The sequence below is a fragment of the Equus przewalskii genome, chromosome 1, assembly GCF_037783145.1.
Source record: "Equus przewalskii isolate Varuska chromosome 1, EquPr2, whole genome shotgun sequence".
In the NCBI taxonomy this organism is placed as follows: Eukaryota; Metazoa; Chordata; class Mammalia; order Perissodactyla; family Equidae; genus Equus; species Equus przewalskii.
The window spans coordinates 168,360,855-168,384,422 of NC_091831.1; the positions used below are offsets into that span (position 1 = coordinate 168,360,855).

Below are 23,568 nucleotides of genomic sequence, written 5' to 3' on the forward strand. Positions count from 1 at the left end.
AACATAAATCCCTTAAGCTCATAGCTCTTACATAATTCAAAAAGAACTTTAAAAAATTATGAATTAGGGCCGGCCCTGTGGCCGAGTGGTTAAGTTTGCGCGCTCCGCTTCAGCGGCCCAGGGTTTCACTGGTTAGGATCCTGGGTGTGGACATGATACTGCTTGTCAGTCTACGCTGAGGTGGCGTCCCACATGCCACAACTAGAAGGACCCACAACTAAAAATATACAACTATGAACTGGGGGGAATTTGGGGAGAAAAAGCAAAAAAAAAAAAAAAAAATTGCAGCAATTGATAGCTCAGGTGCCAATCTTTAAAAAACAAAACTTATGAATTAAAAGAAGCAAAACTTACATAATCAGTAAAATTCAAATTAATAATATAAATTTAATGTGAGGGATGAAATTTTTGCTCAAGTGAAAATACTGATTGCAAGATCAATTTGTAGCTAACTCCTGTGGCGCAGTTCTTTTCAGTTTAGCAGCCCGTATGGCCACGTGCTTTGTGATAACTTGGTTCTGCTGCCAATTTTCTCTGTTCTGATTCCTTTAAAATATCCCTTCAGACCATACTTTGTAGTATCATTTGACCTTCACTTGGTGCAATCGGTTGTTTGTTGTTAATCCCACCTCTGTTTTCATTAGCTGTGATGAAGCTCTGCCACTTGGTGCCAGTTTGAGGTTTGGGGCTCTGCAATGTCTTGGCAGTGTGTATTTAGTTATAAGATGATAGCCATCCAGGTGATATAGAATATGTTTATGTCAATTATTTTTCAGGTTATTTTCTAGAAGAAACCGCAAAATTTAAGAAATTCACAGACTCTGCAAATCATAACCAGGCCTCTCGTGTTTCCACTTAAAGAAAAAATTGCACTGCACTTTCTCTCAAAACACTACATCATAGAACCATCTGGTTTCTGCAGGGTAACAGTGGACAGCCAGGAAGGCTTCCCTCGCCACCTACTTTCCGTGCTGCCTTAGTTCAGGCCACCACTGTTTTGCATCTGAATTTTTGACACAGCCCATAGTTTTACCTCCACCAAACTTTTCTCCACAGTGTATTCCACACTAGTGACTTTTCTATAATACAAACTTTCAGGACTCAGCTTAGGAATCACCTCTGTCTGGAAATTTTCCCCTATTGCTTCTCCTTATCTCCTGCTTTCTCATCCCATCCCCATTATCACCTTCACCATCCTCTCCCCTAGGTTGAATTAGTTCTCTTTCCTTCATTCCTCCTTTATAAGTAACACCCAATGCATACCTCTATTATAATTCTTAGCACTTCATGTTGTAGTCTTTAATTTTTTGGTCTCCCCAAGTAGACTGTTAGCTTCTTAAAAGTAAGGTCTGCCTTGTGCATCTTCTCACTAGCATGTTGTCTGAATGGGAAAGCAGGTTCTGATGATAGGGCTGTGATCTTGAATCACTGGTCGGCCAGCTGTAATTTTAGCAGTGAGGAGCCAAAAATAGGCAAGAGCAAAGTAGGCATTTCCTCATCTTTCCCATTCATGTATGTAAAATTTATACAAATTACCTAAATAGTTAATGTAGTAGACCCTTTTAGCACATAAGCAACATAATTTTGGAAGTAATTTGTCCATAAAGAATGAAATGATGGCCTCATTTTGCTGTCCTTTTGTTTTGTGTTCTTTCATTAGGTGCTGTGATTGTCTCCACGCCCCAGGACATTGCACTGATGGATGCACACAAGGGTGCTGAGATGTTTCGAAAAGTCCACGTGCCTGTAAGCATTTACAGTGAATGCTTGAGCCCCTTGAGCTTGTTGCTCAAGAGAGCAGAACTGAGACTAGGGAGGCATAAGTCCCCCTTCAGTTCTCAGAAGAAAGAAACTCTGTATATAATGCACACACTCTCATCACCTTCTTTACCATAAATAGAAGGTCCTTTTTCCTAGTGTGCCTCAGCAAAAGCAAGGGGACTTGTACCAGAGTACGGTTTGGAACAAGTGTTTCAGCGCAAAGCCAACATGATGCTTCCATCTACATGGCTCTCCAGGGCCCTGGCTTAATTTGGGGACAGATTTTAGAGTTCATACAGCAGAGCTTTTTAGACGTCAGCTCATGGTTTAGCTGGAGGGGAATCTCATGATTCTCTCTCCCTGATTCTCTGCCACCTGTGCTCCCCTCCTCCCAGATTGTGTATGTTCACTTTGCGTTTGCTTTGATGTGGAGAGAATTCATAGCTCTTGTTCAATTCTTCAGTGAGACTGTGACATAGTATAAGGTCCAATGATGTGTTAGAATGAATGCACTCTCAGGGGAGCTTTCACCAGGGGTTTTCTCCCAGGAGCTCCTGGAAAGTACACAATAGTGGAGTAGTGGAGTTGAGACGATCCTCTTGGACAAGCACCTCTTCTCCCTTGCCTGTTAGTGCAGAGGTGTGTGCACTAGCAAGCCGGGAGCTGTGGATCGGAGCAGCCTGCTCCTATGAGAATTGAGGAGCCTGGTGAGGATGAGGCCTGTGTGCTTACCCTCCGGCTGATCTGAGGGTATTCTCATGAGCGGGGGTAAAATCGTGATCAGAAGGTGTTCTAGGGCCAGCTTTCACATGTAGATTAAGAGTGACAAAATCCCCGTGGTGTTCCATGTTGTGAATTTTAGCTTGGAAAACTTTTAAAGCCATGGTAACCAAATGCCCGCCTCAGACAGGTAACTCTCTCCATAAAGCACTTAGTTTGATCAGTGTGACTTCCTGTTGTGCCCTCCGAGATAAACTAGATGCAACTAGATGTGCCCACCCAGACAACTAAATAAAGCTACTTATATGGATTTTAAAATATAAATCAGGAAAAAGTTAGAGACAGGGCTATCTACCAAAGATTATGGGAACAAGTAATCCATAATCCTTCTTTCTGGCAGAAATTAGATACCAGGGCTAATGATCTGTTACTGCCCCTTGAAGGTCAGGACGATAGCCATTCCATCAGCACGTAAGCGAATGCTTAACTTCTCATCCCATAAGACGAGGGTGGAGGCACACGTCCAGCTCATCAAAAATATCATGAAAACTTTGAGGGAAAAGTTTTAAAAAGAGCAGAAGCCAGAACATTTTCTCCCTGTAAATTATCATTTTGTCCACCAAGGGACCATTTCAACTGATGCTGTCACTTGGGGTAGCTGTGGCTGTGGGGAAGGCCCTGCGTGCACTTTGCTAGTTGGGGGTCTAATGACCATAGTTGCCAAATGCAGCATCTGTACCTTTCATTCCTTATGTTATTGTCACTTCCGTTATAGGGCTTTTAAGGGGCTTTTTTAAATATTATGACTTATAGGGCAGCACTTGAGCCTTACTGCCCTCTAAGTCAAGAGGCAAACAATCTCATAACTGCTCTCACGGATTTTTCTCCAACTCTGGGACAGAGAACGTGGGACAGAGAAGCGTTGTGGAACGTAACAGTGGGGAAGAGGGATGGTCACTAAGTCCAGGTTAGGCTATTGCTAGGTGGATACCACTGAAGGATAAAAGTTGAGGATATCAGCAAGGAAGTATTGTGAGGCAGTATTCCAAGTGGAGGATCTTGGGCTTCATAAGGCTCATAGGACTAGTGCAGGATTAGTTAGGGAGGGAAAGAGCTGTTTGTGATCAGAAAATTAATGCTGGAGTTTGTTTGCAGAGTTGGAGCAGTTCTGGGTCATGACAGGGTCCAGGACGTGGTTGGTCCTGGGTGTGTGAGGCTGAAACGGAGTGGAAATGAATGTCATTGGAAATACATAATCCCTCCATGTTCGCTTTTTTGACATCATCCTGTGTCTTTATTAGAGCCCTCTTTTTTTCACCACTAACTTTTCATTATTTGCCCTGTAAACAGCAAAAACTTTGAAAGGAGGTAAAATATCTTAATCATCTCTTAAACGTATAGAATAAGATAGATGCTTAGTAATCTTTGCACGTAAATGAGTGAGAACTTTCCAGCAATGAGCTCTGTAAGCAGTTGGACAAGCACGGTGCATTGTAAAGGGAATCCTGGCTATGAGTGGGATGTGGGTTTGATGACCTCTGAGATCCTTCTAGCACTTACGAGCCTTGAAATCTAAGTAATGGTAAAGCATTTGAAGTCAGAAAGTGTTCCATAAATGCAAAGGAGAAATGTTATGCTTTGTTTATGCCACTTTATTTCATTTTTCTCCTGGTTTTTAGTCTTGCTCTCTGTTTTTTTCCCCTTTTGAAATGCATTAGTTACCATGGAAACAATGACATCATTGGAATTCATTGGTATGGACAGAGTTTAGTAATGTCTACAAGAACATTTTGAAGTTAATTTAAATGATTGCTTAAACTCAGGGCTCAGATCCGGGAAGGAGAAGAAGAGGTGAACTGTTAAATTCTCTGTTCTCTGCCTGAAATGATGTCAGCTCTGCCAAATCCTTGATTATCTCAGTATTTGTAGATAGACTATTTTTAAAAAAGTAATTTAAGATTTTCAATCTTATGTATTATTAGTGGTGAGTATTTTATGTGTTGTGTCATTCTCACCCATTTTTGGTGGGCTTTTTCTACAAAGGAGGCCCGGGCACCTCAGTTTGGAGCCCTTCCCCTTCCAGGGGAACTTTTGCAGTCACGGGGATTCCACTGTCCAGCCCTTCCTTCTTAGGTAGTCCCCTTCCCAGCTCCCGAAAGTATACTAAAGTTTATTTCCTCTCTTATTGCTTTGTACATAAGAGATCACTTAGTTAATTTTAATCCAATAAACAGTTACTAGTTTATTTATTCTACGAATACATATATACTGATGTTGAGTGCCTTCTATAAGCAAAATACCGTGATAAGTAAGCTCCATTGGTGATTTAAAGTAAGCTCCATTGGTGATTTAAAGAAAGAAAAAGGAGGATGAAGTCTTTTTCTTCAAGTCTCTTCTCATCCTGTAGACTGACTCCATTGTAGTGCAGGGGCCCTAAATTCTGAGGAACATAAGAACACTTTCTTCTCTGGGCTATCAAGCAGGACTTTCTTAGAAAAGCCGTGATTTTTTTCATGTCCCTGTAATTTTGCACCTGCTGGTCCCTTGCCTGATAAGCCGTTGTCAGCCTGGGAACTCATATTTATTTTTCAAATCCCTGCTCAAGCATTGCTTCCTCTAGGAAGCTTTTCCCAAACTGCCAGAAAAGGTTAATAATTCTTTTTCTGAGCTATTTGAGCATATCTGGCTTGGCTCTTATCCTCCTGCAGGTTTACCTATCAGTCTCCACAGAAGAACGTGAGTTCCTGGGGGGCAAGAAGACATGCCTCAAAGATCCTTAAATGCTCAGTTACCTGGCAGATAGCAGGCAAATGATAAGCACGCCTTATCCTGACATTTCACCTGGGATATAATGCCACCCACAATCTGCTCTTCCCCTTGTCCCCAGCTCACAGGCCACTCTGCCTTGCATTCTCTGCCACGGTCAAACTGGTTGTCTTGCACTTCTTTGCGATTTCCACAGTTTCTGTCTTCATGGTCCTCAGCGTGCTGTTACTGCCCCGCCCCCCAGCCCTGAGAACCCTTTACCCTCATTTTTCACCTGGTAGCTCCTTTTTGTTTTTCAGTACTTAGATTAAATGGCTCGCTCTCTGGGAGACTTGCCCTGACTCTCTTAACTAGGTGAACTCTTTCTCGTGTGATGCAGTAACACTCTGTTTCTCCTTTTGTAACTGTTTCCGCATTTGTCAGTACTTTCACATGTATTAGGGCCATATTGTAAGCTCTGGGTGCAGGAACCACTTACCTCCCTCTGTACCTAGAACATATAGCTGCTCACTAAACATAAACTGAATGAATGAGCGGAGTCTGAAATTCATAGGCGTATCAAGGGAGTGGGGAGGGGCAGAATTTAATCTGAAAAGAATCAGGAAATCACAAGTTGTGTTCGGGGTTGTTCAGTTTGTCTATAGTTGAAGTAATATGTTTGGGTATGTCTATGCTAGGCCCAGGTTTGGTAGGGCTTTAAACACTGGGCTAAGAAGTTTGTTCTTGAGATTTTTTTCTTTTTTTTTTGAGGAGGATTAGCCCTGAGCTAAGATCTGCTGCTAATCCTCTTCTTTTTGCTGAGGAAGTCTGGCCCTGAGCTAACATCCGTGCCCATCTTCCTCTACTTTATATGTGGGATGCCTGCTGCAGCATGGCTTGACAAGTGGTGCATATGTCCACACCTGGGATCCAAACTGATGAACCCTGGGCTGCTGAAGTGGAATGTGTGAATTTAACCGCTGCACCACCGGGCCGGCCCATGTTCTTCAGACTTTTAAAGTTGTCCATAAAGAATGCTGGATAGGAAATAGACATAATTAGAATGGAGCTTTGAAAGTATTTAATCTGGTGAAAATAAATGGAAAGGACAGGAGCCAGGAGAGTGGAGGCAGAAAGGAAGCATTTGCAGTGGTCAAATTTATCCCCACTGCAGGCTGTGACCCACCGGTGAGCCAGGAAGTCAGTACAGCGAGCGACGTAACCAAAGGTTTTAAACAGTATCAGAGTAAATTGCTCTTAGGAAGAGGAAGTCTTATTTCATAAACATTTGGTCTTAGTTATAACGCGTAACACGTGTGCACTTGTATTGGATCAAGATGAAAAATATTTCACTTATCATAAAAGGCAGTTTTAATAAGATGGGAAAACCCTGGTGTAGGTGATTGAGAGTAAGGGTCTGATCTAGAATAATGCCAGTGAAAATGGAAAGGGGGGTAAATGGAACTGACATTTTGAGGGAGGAATTGACAGGCGTGGCAATTGATTACATAGGGTGTGGGCTTAGAAAAAAAGGAGGAGGAAATCAAAGGGATTTTGAGAGTTGTGCTGCCATTAATAAATCTGCCAGGAGCTGCTTTTTGCTCAGGTGACAGAGAACTAGAAATAAGAGGTTAGATTCTCAGTCGCGAATCCCTGCCCTTGTTCTCTGTGAGGGTTGTGATTTAAACCTGTTGGCAAGGAAGAGACTGGTGGAGAAAATTATTTGATGTTGACCTTTTTAGCACAATTCACATCACATGATGTATGTGACCATCCTTTCTCCTCACAGAGCCAGATTTATTGTTTATCTGTGTGTTTGTAGCCTCCTATACACAAATGTTTTTTTTGGCACTGAGAGAGCTATATTCTTTAAGTATATAACCTCTTTTATGGTTACAAATTAACTTACTTTAGAAATTATAATTTTTTAGGCAATAAGGTACTGCTACAGAGGCATTTTTTCGTATTTGTGAAGAGAATGAGCTCAAGACTCTGATTGCTAGAGTTCAAGTCCCATGGCTGTCACTTTGTAGCTGTATGACCTGAGCGAGTTACTTAATCTGTGCCTCCATTTTCTCATTCATAATATGGGAATTATAGTACTTCCCTCAGAGAGTTGAGGTGAGAAATAAGTGAGATAATGCACGTAAAGGGCTTGGGACAGCCCTGGCGTAGTCTAGACACTGGCACAATCTAAACACCCGATTAGTGTCATTATAATGTCATATAATTAATGTTGCTTATTATAATTACTTTTAAAATGTTATCATGAAACAGATAAATTTTTAATTCATAGGTATTTGGCCTAGGTATTTTGACTAGTCCCTTTATTTGCTCACAAAGAATTATAACAAGAAATTTTTGAAAATTTAGATGAATAGTGTCTTTAAGATTTCCTTATTCTTTGAGTATTTTAGTTGAGCCTAAACTGTTCTCATCATATAGATTTATTAAGTTGCTAAAGTTATTTAGAGTCTAAAATTCTGCATTATTTAAAATTTGCGTTAATATAGACTAATTACTATCACGAATAGACCTCAGAATTCATAATGATGCAAATACAATAGAAGTTTGTTTCTTGCTCATGTAACAGTACTAGTAGATGAACAGTAAGCAGGACGACCTTCTTCCATGAAGTCATTTAGACTGTTGGAGCCTCTGCCATTTTCAAATGTGACTTCTAAGGCCACCGTTGGGGCCATCCTCATTTGAGCCAACCAGAAGGGAAAGACAGCACAGAGGCATGTACATGGAGATTTTCGTGGACCAGGCACACATACTTCTACTCACATTCCACTAGAAGAACTCAGTCACATGATCACATGTCATGTTTCTCAGGGAGTCAAGAAATGGAAGTTAGCTGTATGCCAGGGAAGATGACACCATGGATTTTGGTGAATAGCTTGCTGTCTATGCTACAGTTCACTGGCAACAAATATAGATTAAAGCCTAATGCTGGTGACTGAACTTATTTTTTTCCCCCCATAAATAATTCTGAAAATTCTCTATTTCAGCCTTGCAAATAGTTGTTTATTTTATAAAAGAGGGATAGAAATCTTGCTTTTCCTGTGGTTTGCTTTTCCTACTGTTTAAAAACAAAAAACAAAGGAAAAAAATCCTATTGTGGCCTGAAACTTTAAAATATTTATTTGTAAGGGTTAACGATTGTATTGTCTTCTAAAAGAGAATTAGATGATCTTAGAACCTAAACTAGATGATTCTTATCAGTGTTTTCTTTTCATTTTCCGTTGTTTTCCATTTTCATTACCAAACACCCTACCAGTTGTTCTTAGTGATGAGGATCAGAATTGTGGTTTATTATTTTTCTGGCAGAGTAACCATTTATGGTAGTGTGTTATTCATTTGGAACAGGAGTTCCACACCTTCACCCTTGAATACCTTCAAAACTCATATGTTTATGATATGTGTCTTGGAGCTTTTTCAGCATCTAGTTTCTATTGGACCCCAAAAGTCCTATTTTATTTAACACCTTGAGCCTACCTACCTTAAAAAACAATTTAGAAATAGGTACTCTTCTGTGAAAATAGAGGCAAAGGACACATTTATTATCTCCTTTTCATCCTTGAGCATAGTTTTTCCTCTGTGATCATCAAGTAGTCTCACGTGATTCTCAGGAAAGTTCAATACCTTTGATGTATTTAAAGAATCTTTCATTATTGGCTTTGGAGACCTTGCAAAGTCCTGTTTGAATTCTTTCTTGGAACACATATTAACAGGTTTGCACATGACATAGCACATGCGGCTTCCTTCTTCACAGTTGGGTAATTTTTCCATTTTTAGAAAAATGACTTTTCTTCAGTGATAACCTTTATAAGGCTGGGTAGCATTCTGCATCTTGGTCTTGATTACATCTCAGAGACCGAAGATATATGCTTGTTTGTATGTTTTCCCAGAATCTCTCAGAAGTCCAGGTAAGCTTTATGCTAGAGTGCTGTTCTATATGATTCACATGAATTGAACTTATCTAACCCTCACCACAACCCTGTGAGGATCTAGATAACATTATTTTCTCCATTTTGCAGATGAGAAAATTGTGGTACAGAAGATTAAATAACTTACATAAGAACACCCATCCCATTTTTTAAAATTATAATATCTGTATACATGCTTCAAGGATTATACCAAAAACTGGTTCAGGGCTATTGGAGAACTGAAAAGCACTTATGAATCTAATCTATTTCAGTTGTTATTATTCATTCTCTATTTAACAGTGAGTTTTTCCTCCTCACTTTTTCTTAAATCATAGCTTTTAATCCTTGTGATAGGTTCCAACCAGCAAGAACTTAACCTGATTTTAACCTTGAGAAATTGGATTATATAGTAGCCTGAAAATCTTGCTTGTTACTTACCTGAATCTGGGTTTAAAATGCCAAGAAGAAATTAAAATTGGGGCCTTTTGAGCCTGCTTAATTCAATACATTTAGACACAAAAATCCAATATTTCAGAACAATGTTGATATTTCAAGAGAGTCAATTTTTTAAAAGTTAATAAAAGAAGTACCCTTCTGAGCCAGTGATGGATTGGAATAACGTAAGAATAACATCTGAAAGGTTTGTGGTGGCTGATGTTAGGCCAGCATGTAGCATTTGCTTTCTTCCAGTAAAACTAGCTGAAGTAAAAAGAAAAAAGGATCTTATACTTTGATGAGACATTAAAAAATGATGGAGCATGCTTACAGCTGCATCTCAGTGGCATTATGTAAATTAAGCTATGGCAAAGCGTCTGTTTTCTAATGTGTCTGCTATCAAAGGATATACAAAATAGCTCTACAATAAACACAAACAGCTTAACAACATATGAAGTGTTCACATCATATAAGACCTTTTTGGAGTGTGGGGGTAGAGGATGGTCATATGGACGTGAATTCTTTCCTATTTAAAAGAAGAATTTTTTATGAAAATTATAATATGGATAGTCTAATGTTCTTCCTTATTGTATTAGTTGCCCCTGTTCAAAACTCATTGATAATAGAGGACTTCTCTTAAATGAATTATGGCAGTGTGTTCTCATATTTTTAATACTCAAGGCTCTCTTATAAATTTTCTTCCAACTAATCCACGTTTTGAAAAAGTTATCTGCCACATAGTTTGCATATCTTAATAAGCAATTTTCTCTTATTAAATTAAATATATATGTGTGTGCATATATATATATATATAAACTCGTATGAGCTTCCGAACAGGATGAGATAACCACATGAGTGTTTTCACACTCAATGGATGTCATTTAAACTAAAAGCAAAGAAACTTACTTGTTTATCTTTCCTGCATAGTCTTGAAAGTAAATGTTTCATTTCTGTTCAATTTTTTAAAATATTCATAAAATACAGACCCTAATAAATGTCTTTGTGCATCATTATGACCTTAAAAAAAATTAAGTAGGGGAGCTACCAAAATAAGTTCTGTAGTCTACATTAATTGTCTACATTAGCACTGTCCAATAGAGATATAATGCAAGCCACATATGTAATTTTAAAGTTTTTAGTAGCCGTATTTTAAAAAGTAGCCATTTTTTAAGAGTAGGAAAAAAAAGGGATGAAGTTAATTTTAATAATATACTTAGCTCAGTATATTCAGGATATTATCATTTCAACATAAAATCAATATAAAAATTGAGACTCAACCAACAAAGGAATTGTATGAAAAAATACTAGGACCTTTTGCAGTTCAATAAGAAAAAACATATAATCCACGGAAAAAATAGACAAGAGACCCCAACAGACACTGCAGAAAGTATAAAATGACCAATAAACAGGTAAAAATATGCTCAACTTCATTGATAATTATGGCCATGCAAATTAAAACCACAGTGCAAAGGAGAGTGGGGCAGAGTCAGGAAGAATGAGGACAGACTGGAATGCGCCTGCACCTCTCGTCTTGCTTTCACCACCTCTAACCAAAGGAAACCTGTAGAGTGTGATGCCTAGAGCTTCTCTTCCATCTCCCACGTCTTGCACCACTTTACTTTTGGTGAACGTTAATGAGGAGCCATACAGGGAAGAGGATTCTAGGAAATATAGTTCCCAGTCTAAACAGATTGACAATTGAACAGTCTGGCACAGTGAGACCACTACACACTCACCACACTTGCTAAGATGAAAAAAAACCAATGATACCCAATGTTGCTGAAGCTGTGGCACAGCTGGAATTCTCATACATTGCTAGTGTGAGTGTAAATTGGTAGAACTTTATTGGAAAACCTGGGCATTTTTTGCTAAAGTTAAATATGTATAATCTAATATCTAGCCAAAAAAAAGGACAGTATAAAAACATTCATAGAAGCATTATTGGTAATAGCCCAAATCTGGAAACACACAAATGAGAATGAGTCATTTTGATATTGTCATGGAATCTTAGGACTCAATGGACACAAACTACAGACATGCATGGTTTAGCTGGTGAATCACACAGACACAAAAGAATGTATTGCATGATTCCGTTTGTATCAGGTTCAAAACTAGACAAAATTAATTTATGGTGTTAGAAATCAGGTTAGTTTATACCTTTGGGAGCATTTTTTGGAGAGTGTACAAGGAGACTTCTAGTGCTGGCAATGTTTTAGTTCTTAACAAGGTCATGGTAACATGGGCATACTTTATGATAAGTCCATTTGGTCATACACTTATGATCTGGGTACTTTTTGTGTGTTTTCATGATACACTTCAATAAAAAATCTTAAAAGGCTTTTAAAGAATAGTTTGTAAGCCTAAAAGAATTTTAGACATATTTTACATTCTTTTACTCATACTAAATCTTTGATATCCAGTTTGTATTTTACACTTACAGCACATCTCAGTTCAGATTAGCCGCATTTCAAATGCTCGTAGCCACATGTGACTAGTGGCTGCCTGATTAGACCTTGCAGGTCTAGAACCCCACTATTTCAGACCTTCTCTGGATTTAGACTTTTATTTCAGAGCTTTCCTTGGGGTATGAGGTGGAAATAATATGGGATTGTTCCTCCCAAGGGCCTCATCGTAATTGTTTTGCTACTTCTCTGTTTTTATAGAATATTTTCTATTTAAAGCAGATGGTGGTTTTTGTGTGCAGGTTGGCAAGCTGCCCAACAACCACCGTTTTTGTTATTTTTTCTTATTGCTTTATTAGCCATTCTTTACATGACCACCATTTTTTAAAGCAAACATTTTATTGAAGTATGATATGCCTACACAAAAGGGCACAAATTCTAAGTGTATAGCTCGATGAACTTTTACAAAGTAAACACCCCCATTATTTGTATTCACGAAACAGAACGTTACCAGTATCCCAGAAGCTCCTGCTTTGTGCCATCTCCCGGTTGCTACCCCTAGAGCAGAACCCAAATTATAACACTATAGATTAGTTTTGCCTGTTTTTGAACTTTATATAAATGAAATAATAAGTATATACTTTTGTGTGGCTTGTTTTGCTTAAAATTATGTTTGAGAGAGTCACTCATGCTATTGAATGTAGCTATGGTTCTTTTATTCTCATTGCTCTATAGCATTCCATCATGTGAATATACCACAATTCATCTGTCCATTTTATTGTTGATGGGCATTTAGGTAGTTTTCCATTTTTGGATAATTAGTGCTACATGTGAACATTTTTGTGCATATCTTTTAGTGAATGTTATGTTCACATTTCTGTTAACTGAGTTTAATTGCTTGCTGTAGAATAAGCATTTATCAGTTTAAGTAGATAACTACCAAGCAGTTTTCTAAAATGGTTGTGCCAGTTTACACTCAACTGAAGCTATGAGTTTTAGTTACTCCATGTGCTCACCACTTGGTATTTTTTGGTTTTGTCATGGTTGTTGTTGTTGTAGTCATATGGACATTCATCTGTTCTAATCAGGTCTTAAGCACAGATATGTGGTGTCTCATTATGGTTCTAATTTGCATTTCTTTGATGACAAATGAAGTTGAACACTTTTTCTCATTTTTGCTGGTCTTTGGATATCCTATGGAGTGCCTGTTAAGTTTCTTGCCTTTGTATTCCGGATAAAAGTTCCTGTCATGTATGTGTATTATGGATACTATCTCTTCTCTCTAGCTTGCCATTCCACTCTCTTAATTATGTCTTCTGATTAAGTTATTAATTTTAGTGTAGTCCAATTTAACAAAAAAAAATTTTATGTTTAGTGCTTCTTTGTGTCCTGCTAGAAAAATCTTTGCCCGCCTCTAAGGTTATAAGTATATTCTCCTGTTTTCTCTCTAAAAGTATTTTTGTTTTAACTTTCACATTTAGCTCTGTAATCCATCCAGAATTAAGTAATTGTGTGAGATAGGGGGTTAAGCTTCCTTATTTTCCATATAGATAGCCAATTAACATGCAGTGCTGTGCCGTCTCCATTGTAAATCAGTGACTTTCATATATAATTCTGTTCTGAGCTCTTTCCATTACAACTTTTTTTAAAGCAAAGTGGTTTATATGTGGGAAGTTCTTAAGATAAGAATTCTAGAGTTAAGTGGAATTAGTTTATTCAAGATAATCTAGGAAGCAGTATTAGGGCATTTATCTTTTTTTTTGAGTGTACATCTTTATCGGTAAATGATGTTTGAGCCTATATATGTATATATGTGTGTGTGTGTATATATATATATATATAGTATATGTATACTATATATGCACTACTGCTTTAATATGTTATTTTCATTATAAAACAAAATTGGAATTAAAAAGGAAATAATAAAACAGAAATAGCAATTCTAATATTTTCTTCCTATACCCCTATATCAGCCAAGATGGGCTGGGTTATGTGTGTTAACAGCCCTCAAATTTCAGTGGCTGAAAACAGCATCAGTTTGTTTCTCGCATGCTACATGTCCATTATGGTTTGGCTTCAGGGCTCATCTGCATTGTTCTTACTCTGGCACCCAGACTGATGGAGCAGCCACTTTCTGGAAGCTTGCTGGTCACAGGGACAGAGGAAAAGATAATGGGGAATTAGCCCTTAAATCTTCTGCCTAGGTGTGACACCTGTCACTTCTGCTCACATTTCATTGTCCAAAAAAAGTTACATGTCCTCACCTAATTGCAGAGAAGAAAAATCCTAATCTTGTGCCCAGAAGGAGAACTGGAAATATTTCAGACAGCACTAAAACCTGTCACTGCTGAAATTACTGATTTCAGAGAACACAGCCATGGATTTGTGTTTGTCTAAGAAAATAAACACATAAAGACAAGTCCTTTTAGTTTTTTCTATTCCATTTTCTTTTTAAAACCCTACAGTCCTAAGAAATGAGGTTAGTACAAGTAAAGGCATAGTGATCTCTCTTGCTGAAAACCTTTTAACGGCTTCTCTTTGCTCTCATTACATAACCCAGACACCTAACGTGGCCACAAGCTACCTTTCCAGCCTCACCTCGTGCCATTCACACCGCACCTCCACCATGCTGGCCTTGCCATTCCTTGAAGGAGACATGTGCTCCCTACTTCTGTCTTGAGTGTTTTTCCTCCCTTTCTCCTTGTTTTTACCTGCTTATTCTTTAACTTTTAGGTAAATATTTCCTCAAGGAAATCCTCTGTGACGCCCAGGGTAGTTAGAGTCTTGTCTGTTCTCCACTCTCATAGTGCTCTGTACTTTGCTTTCAGAGAAGCTGGTCCAGTGTTTAAGGAGATTTTTGCACTATTATTTGTTCAGTCTATTTCTTCAGTTAGCGCACAGGCTCCGAGGGGGTAGGATCGAGTCTGTTTTGCTCACCACTGTGAGCTGCTCCTTGTGTAGCCCAGTGACTGCATATAATAGGAGCTCATTAAATATTGAGTTTGGTTGTGGTTTTATGTCTGTGACATTTTGTAGTCTATCTAGAGAATGTGCCTGAGACATTTATACAGTCCATAGAGAACAATTTGATGATAAAAAGTTAATCACACAAACTGAACGTACACTCTTGCTTCATGCCTGTCTGTGTCTTAGGGAGTCTGAGATTCCAAGTAGGAATGCTTTTCCCATTCTCTCTGGATTGGGATAACCCTCATCTAGATTTTAACGTTATTTAAGTGTTTTTCTTTTTCCTGTTTCTCGAGTGATATTTTTATGTTTAAGTTGAAAGCCCTACAGTCAAAGAATATATCACATTTAACATAAATGGCAGTAAAACTGACCAAGCAATAAGTGTGTTATATAGACATGATGAATAAACAAATAAGCTGTGTAATATTCAGCTGTGTTTTCTTATAGCTTTCTGGAGACGGTACTGAATTACCAAAACACAGTGTGATTTATTTTTTGTGATACTTCGCATCAGCAAAAGGGCGTATATTAGATGCTTGGAAAATGCTTAGCTACAAATTTATGTCCCTCACTGTTTGTCTTCATTTATGTGTGTCGTGGAAAACTTCGGTCTTTTCTGTTTCTCTTTTCAGAAAGAATAACAAATTTGATCACCTTCTTGTCTGTATGTTTCAGTGTGGGCTGTCAGTGCTATTCTTCATTTAAAATGCAAAATATTCTAATAGAATTAACTCCTATAATAATAATCTTATTGGTGAAATGGATAGGATGATACAGACATTGTTATCTCTAAGCCTCTGATAGTTGTGTTCCCCATTTTTATTCTAGAAGAGAACCACTGCTTCCCATCAGTAAGAAGGTAGGATTAAAAGGAACATGAATAAGGATTATAGTTGTGCATCACTTAATGGTGGGAATAATTCTGAGAAATGCGTCATTAGGTGATTTCGTCATTGTGTGGCTGTCAGAGTGTAGTTACATGAACCTAGATGGCATAGCCTACTACACACCTACGTTATATGATACTAATCTTATGGGACCACCATCATATATGTGATACATTGTTGACTAAAACGTTGTTATGTGGTACATGACTGTATATTTGCCAAGTCTGTCTATTTATTCAAAAAATGTTTATGAAGTATCTATTTTGTGCCAAAAGTTGGGGAAACTCAGAAAGAGATGGACACTTTCTATAAGACTTTAAATTTTTGTTTCAAATGACAACATTCTGCTAAGAGCTGAGTCTCAGTCTTTTGCTAGCTGTGTCAGTTTTCTCAGCTATAGAATGGGGATGATAAAATACCCATCTCATAAAGTTCTTGTGGGGAGTAACTAAGTCCATGCACTTAAAGCACTTACCCCAGTGCCTGGCATATAGCACACATTCAGTGTATGTTAGCTGTTATTTACTATGAGGCCTTCTCACAGCCTCTTAACTACTTATTTTTCTGGGTTTTTTTCCCGCTTATTCTTCCCATATTGCCATCAGAGTTAAATTTCTAAAACATAGATATGAGTGTGTAACACCACCTCTTTGATACCATCTTCTCGACTTTAACACCTTTTGGGGTTTTCTATTATCTCAAACACATGGATGGCATTTAGCATCTTACCGTCTGACCCTGACCTTCCTTACCAAATCAGCTTTTCCCTTGACCCCCCACTAGGCTGCAGCCCCAATAGGCTGCACACTTATATTTCTCTGTCTTGGCTTGTGCTCTTCCTTTTGCCTAGAATTCCTGCTGTAGGCCTCACCCGTCTTATCCTCAGCCTGAAGAAACAGTTCTCTATGAGCCACTCAGAGATTCCTCTTATTCTTCCCAGACAGAATTTTTGATCCCTGTCATTTATATTTCTTTAGCATTGATCGCATTATTAAAGTTAATTACATGGGTCTTGCTCTCCTACCACCTTGTGAGTTCCTTGAGAGCAGAGACCATAACTTGTTCATCATTGTATCACTAGAACCTAATAGGCACTCAGTGAAAACTTGTTGAAATAATGGATTGAGATTTGGTTTAATTTTGTTTTGATTTCAATGTGTTTTTTTTATTCTAGGTTCTGGGCCTTGTCCAAAATATGAGTGTTTTCCAGTGTCCAAAATGTAGACACAAAACTCATATTTTTGGTGCTGATGGTGCAAGGAGACTGGCACGGACCCTTGATCTTGATGTTCTCGGTAAGACCGTAGGATATTCTTTGGCAGAGGAAATGGCAGAAGGGAAAGTGGGGATAAGGCATGGTGATGAAGAGTGTTTCAGAAAATGATGAATTGTTTCTGCCTTATGTTCTAAATTAAGGTAGTATAGCGCAGTTGTGTGTGCTGTCCTTTCTTTGGCTTTTTGTAATGCTTCATTAGTGGAAGACTTTTTGAATAGGAGTTTTGTTCTGCCAATTATGATAACCTCTGTCATAGATAAAAACTTCTTATAACTTGAATTTGAGAAGAGAGTTTTGTGGTGAGTACTGTGATTTGAAGCTTCTGTTTTAAATAGTAGTCATCAGTTTGTTTGCTAAAGTGGGAACACATCTCTCAGTATAAACAGATACATGAAAATACCTGTTCAGTATGTTGTGGCAACCTTTGGAAGTGTCATTTCTCATTACATATGGAAAAATGCCTTCCTGATCAGTTCTGAATTTATCAGTCCTTCTGCTCTAGAAAGACAATATTTCTGTAATCTTCATCTATATGTTTGTCGTGCTTATCTGAAATTTATGTTGTATATACTGTTCACGTTACTGAATTGAAGGATTAATTAATGTTTTGAGAAGAAGTAACATCATATGTTAAGTGAGCAAAACACAGATTTTGGATAAAACATGATTTTTTTAAAAACCCACAATCAACTTAATGGACTTTTTAGGAAACATGTTTTAATGTTTTACTTATGAATGAGTTTCTGTTCTGGGCAAAGGCAGATGTTAGATGCTGAATAAGGGAGGCATAGAGTGAATTATTAGTTTTAGGTAGTTAACAATTAAGATCCCTTAGAGATCAAGGAATTTCAAAACATTCTTTATTATAATTAAGTTTCTAAAAGTTAATGTTAAAAATATTATTGTTATGCATTTGTAGTATAGCAGCCAACAGAATACTAGGTGAATACTAATGATATATTTTGATACATTGCTATAATTAGAGCCACTAATTATATTCTGCAACTGTTTTTCATTTAACTAACCTAGAAAGTTCAATTTACCAAATCTGCATAGTAACATTACAGATTGACATTCACTTATATAATAAAGTAAATGTGTAATTATAATGGCATTATTGAATTATGCTGACAATATTATAATTCCCTAATTTCTAAATGGGTGGTACAATTTTGTAAGTCAGTTATTTAGAATTTGAAACATAGCTCCTAGAGAAACATTCTCACATATGGAAGTTACATTTTAACCAACAGCTCACAAATGTATAGTTACCCTAAAAATGTATCAGAAACAGTGGTTACTGATCACAAAAACAGAATAGTGCTGTAGACTGCTATAGCTAACAGTGTTATGGGAACTCGGGGTACATCTCCTCCTTTTAGTGCAGTCAGGGGGCCGAGGGGGATCTCCCATGAATGGGAGAGGGACCCCAATAACAAAAAGGGGTTGTTACTGGGAACGAGGAACTGAGATCAGGGAAACAGCTCTCCCAGCTGTGGTCTCCTGACTGGTTGAACCTCCCAGGAACCCTTATTCTCCTTTACTGACTCCCTGGCTGCCTCTTAAGTTATTTTCACCCATTGGGCTCTTTTGAATGATTTTTTGGTAAAATGGCTCTTCAGAACTTTATCCATATTTACCTGCACGGACAGTTTATGCATAGTAGTTAAGGCCTCAGATCATCTCACAGAAACCCCTTTAACTTTTGTCTCTGAAACATGTTCTCGCTGCCTTCAGACCTAGCCCCTCCAAGATACTTTCCAAGGCCAGGCTGCACCTCACTCGCTCTCCATACTTTTATTCCTTTTTATCCTTCTCTGTGTACAACTGTTAGCTCATTACCACTCTCACTAGGCCACCTATTTTCTACCAAGGTTTTCCTCTTTCTTCTTCTACTCTTCTGTGCCTCCAGGTAGGATTGTGAGTCTTTGGAGGGCAGAATCGATGTCGGTAGGTGGCTATATAAAGGAGAAGGATTTACTTTTTTTTATTCCATTATTGCGATAGAAATGAAAGCATTCAGGATTCCTTACTATTATGGCAGTTCATAAGAGAAAAAACTTTATGATTTCTAAGAGTTTTCTATAACATTTTTCCCCCTGCCTGCCCCGTGACACTTTCTGCAGTCTTATGCTTATCTATAGAACAGACATCAAATGTACTGAAAAGCTAATCTTTAAATGGCTACTGAAATATTCATGTATTTTGTTGTTTAGTTATTGAACATTTAGGAAAGACTTAAAGAGTTGGTTAAGATCTCAAAATGTGCTGACAAGAAAAGCATGAAATATATCTGTTCCTCCATGTGCTTCATACTATAAATTGTAGTAGGTTTGTAGTTTTGTAACATATACCTCTGCATTATTTACATTGCCTCTCATGTTGCTAAATGACTTATTTATATAACACACACATGCACATGTTTCAATTACCTTTGCATGGATTTGGAGTGGTTCTAAGAATGCTGAGTACCATGACAAATCAACTCTTCTACTTAAGACTCCATTTACTGCATTTTAAATCTCAGCCTTATGAAAGGCTTCCTTTGTGATGGTGGAGTCAATTGGATGATGGATCATAGCATTTCCCCCCTACATTCTACCACCTGATAGTAATATATTCTCAGGAAAGGCACACAGCCTCTCTGACCTCAGGTCTGTTTATTGGAGGTTCTTGTATATTTCCTGAGATTTCATCAAGCTCACAAATTATATATAATGCTGTATAGATTAATAAATAATAAAAAAATAATTCTATCTGATAAAGAGGCAGGTAGTTGAGATAATAGGTCTGGCCTACTTTTTAACGGTTGTCTTAGCTCACTCATCTGCCAACATTGGGAAGATTATTTTGTTGTACTTTTTTTTTTTTTTTTACTACTTTGCCTCCTCATCCTTTCCTCTTCAATTTCCTCTTATTGTGTGATATGATGTGTCTATATCAGATATTATAGGGTGAAATAATTTACAAATGTCTTCCAAGCCATTTCTTGCTGGAAGACCTCCAGCAAAGAATAAATCAGAGGCCTTATCCCTTCATTGACTGCCACATAGCTTTCATCTATGCATATGCAATCACTGTGCTACCCTCAAATGGAATATTTTGCTCCTAATTTTCATTTGAAATTCCTTTATTAGAGATTTAGCAATTTGAGGGTAGTCATAACTCAAGTTGATTTGAATCAGTTTAGTTTATTAGATATTGTTTCTTTCTGAAGTTCAAATACCGAAATTCCAAATACCTGTATAAACTTTTGTAGTGCTAATGGCTATCTGGTGGGCTCTTTTAGGAGAAGTTCCTTTGCATCTGAATATAAGGGAAGCTTCAGATACAGGCCAGCCGATTGTGTTTTCACAGCCTGAAAGTGATGAGGTAAGTTATATTTGTAAATGTGTATTTTTATTTCTTTTTACAGAATATATACTTTTTGGTATATAGAAAAAAAGTTGAGAAGATCAAGTTTATCTGTTTGCAATGTGTATATTAAACAAAGATTAGTTAACTTATCCAAAGCATCTTTAAGTAACTATTTTATATGGTAGATATACCAGTGCTGGCTCTGATTTATCAACTGAACAAGTTCACCTACAAAGAATCATCACCCAGCCAGTTTTCTCATGAAGAACACAAACAATGAGAGTTTGTAAAGTTCTTATCTTGCTGGGTAGCAATATCTAACTGCCCAAGGTTATTATATTTCAGTATTAGAAGTTCAGCTGATTGTTGGGAGAAGGGACCAATCTACGAAAGTATTGAATTGGATGTAGGCAAATTGTATAATCCATTAGAGGTGGGATTTTCATTGCATTTATTTTAATAAATATGACTGGGGAGGTAAGGTGGCAAAACTAGTAGTATGTTATTAGCCGACATCTTTGGGAATACAGTTGATAGACTTTCAAGGTTGCTAAAGCTTTACGACTTTAAGCATAAAGTCTTTTATTTTACTCTTTTTAAATAGAAATAAAATTAATCATATATGTCTCTTCTTTCCTACGTAGCACTTGCTGTTAGAGTTAGAAACTAAGCCATCATCTGAGACGTCAGTTTTGGTGTAGTTTTTGTGCTCCTTTGCTGAACAGTCCCAATCAATCTTCTAATAGTTTTCCTTTTTTTTCCCCTTAGTTAATGGGTGTAACTTTACAGTACTGTTATTTAATCCATTTGTAACCACTACCCCTTTCATTCTAGTTTGCTTCCTCTAATCTTGTGTGGACTGGACAAAAAAAGAGCCAAGCTCGGTTAGAGCTGTGAGTAAAGTCAGAGTATGTCGACAGTTAGGAATCTTGGAGGAGTAGAGCAGATTCATTTTGAGCTCTCTCTTCCAGGGGCCCAGAGGTTCTTTCGCGTTCTTAAGAGTCTGCACCTATGGCACAGGTGCTTGAGTTGCTGGGAGTATGATCTCTGAGTAAATATAGTGTAGCATTTATCATTGTTTTACTTTTCTCTACCTTTTAGGTATTAAATGTCAAAATTCCTTTTCAGTCTTGTCTTAGAAATTCTTCAGATAAGCAAAAAACATAATCCTTTATTACTCATGATTAAAGTCTGGCAATCCTAACCACCATAGCTGGACTTGACTTTATGCAGTGAATGAAAAGTTGTATGAAAATTGTTTTTTCTTAATTACACACTGTTAAATTCCTCCCAAGAATAAAGACACTCTATGCTGATTCCTTATGAGTAAGAATAATTACTTACTAGTTTATTTCAATTATGATTTTAGATTTTTTAATATTTTTTTCCCACCTGTCCATTATTGCTTTTTTTCTTTGAGATTCTCCAGAAGCAAGGAACATTTCAAGGAAGTTAAAGGAATGTCATATAAAGGAGAACATATAGCAACCGTCAAGAGATAATATAATTTTAAACTCTAAACAGCAGTGCTCGTGGAGTTTTGGGAGTGATATTCTTTTAATCTCATTTACATTTGTATAAACATTAGACCTATTTTACTGTTGCTAAGTGACATGTATGAGAATGTGAACAACTTAACCTTTTGTGGTTTGCGCTCGGTTTGATTTGGTGCGGTCTCTGCAAAAATGGTGAGAATTTCACATACCACATCGTCAACCTTAAATATGAAGACTTCTGAACAGTTTTAAGATTTAGACATGGTCATGAAAAGGAAAAAAATTGGTGCTTTATATTTATTTTGTTTTCATAGATGTTATTATTTCCTACTCTTAGATTGCAGACATTCATCATTATTAATCATCTTCCTAAGCATAATAGCAATTAAAGTAAGCCAGACGCTGTTAGGCATTTTGTTTACATAATTTCTATGCTCCCAACAACTTAATGCAAGATGTGAATAGTTCCCATTTTGCAGATGAAGAAACTGAGGTTCAAGAAATTAAATAATTTTCCTAGGGTTACACAACTAATAAATGATAAGATGTCATTAAAAGACAAGTCTGTTCCTTATTTACAGTAAGGAACTTGTCCAAGATAATACTAGAGGCCATGTCCACACCTGCTCTGACACCATAGTCCATACAATCTCTTGCCAACACAGTACCTGCTTGCCTTCAAAATTAACTACAAGATTAGTTCAGCGTCTGTCTGTTGTGTATATTGAGGCTAGCTTTCAGTTCACCTGCTTTTCCTGTCACAGACATCTAGAGAAGAGAGTGAGCAAACTCTCCCCCTCACGTCCCATTGGCATGCACAACAGCAGGGCCTAACATAGGGGATCTTAACCTGAGAATCCCCTGAAGTTATATCCAGATGTATGAATGTGTCTTTTTCTGGGGAATTGGACAACAGCTTTATCAGGTTTTCAAAGGGGTCTCTTTGTGGAAGGAAAAGCATAAATCTGTATCAGCTTGGGGTTTCATTACCAAGACTGCCACTTTCTAAGAGTGACCTTAGGCAAATTCCCTGATGTCTCTGAACCTTTCTCTCCATCTGTAAATTGATGTCATAATGAGGAGGATTAAATGAGATGACGATGTGAAAATACTTTGAAAAATGCCAAGTAGAATACAACTGTGAGTATTTATTACCTTCTGAAATTTCCTATATGAGATGTAGTGGCACTAAATGTCTTTCCTCTTCCCTTTATCAAAAGGTTGAGTCTCTTTGTGCCCTTCTCCTTACATAGCATCAAGTAAATGTCACTCTTTGATGGCATTTAAAAATCAGAGTAGCAGAATTTGGATCATGAGGTGAGAGCAGAGCTCTCAGCTTCAACATTAAAGGTATTAAGTCCTGCATGTGAGGAAGTTGTTCTTGAGTCGTGGAATTGGGATCTTCCTGGCTGTGCTTGTGATGAGCCTCCCCTCCTGACGACCCCCTTGCCTTTCCCTGTGAGCTCAAGTGGAGCTGTGGCCTCAGGAGCTGGTCCCAGCCCTGTCGACAGCTTCTCTTATATTCATGGGAGCTTAATGCCCCTTCTGCATGCATGTCTTCGTCTAGAGAATGAAGGGGGTGTTTAC

At 37.7% G+C, this 23,568-nt stretch overlaps 1 protein-coding gene across 6 annotated transcripts in view; it reads left to right on the plus strand.

The window, feature by feature from the left end:
- Positions 1–23,568, plus strand: part of NUBPL (NUBP iron-sulfur cluster assembly factor, mitochondrial) — a 211,873-nt gene that overhangs the window by 181,466 nt on the left and 6,839 nt on the right. For all 6 annotated transcript variants that reach the window (XM_070587594.1, XM_070587614.1, XM_070587608.1 and 3 more), the window contains 3 exons: positions 1,661–1,746; positions 17,027–17,147; positions 20,418–20,500. In XM_070587594.1, coding sequence (XP_070443695.1) covers positions 1,661–1,746; positions 17,027–17,147; positions 20,418–20,500 — 290 coding nt within the window. The remainder of the gene's footprint in view (positions 1–1,660; positions 1,747–17,026; positions 17,148–20,417; positions 20,501–23,568) is intronic.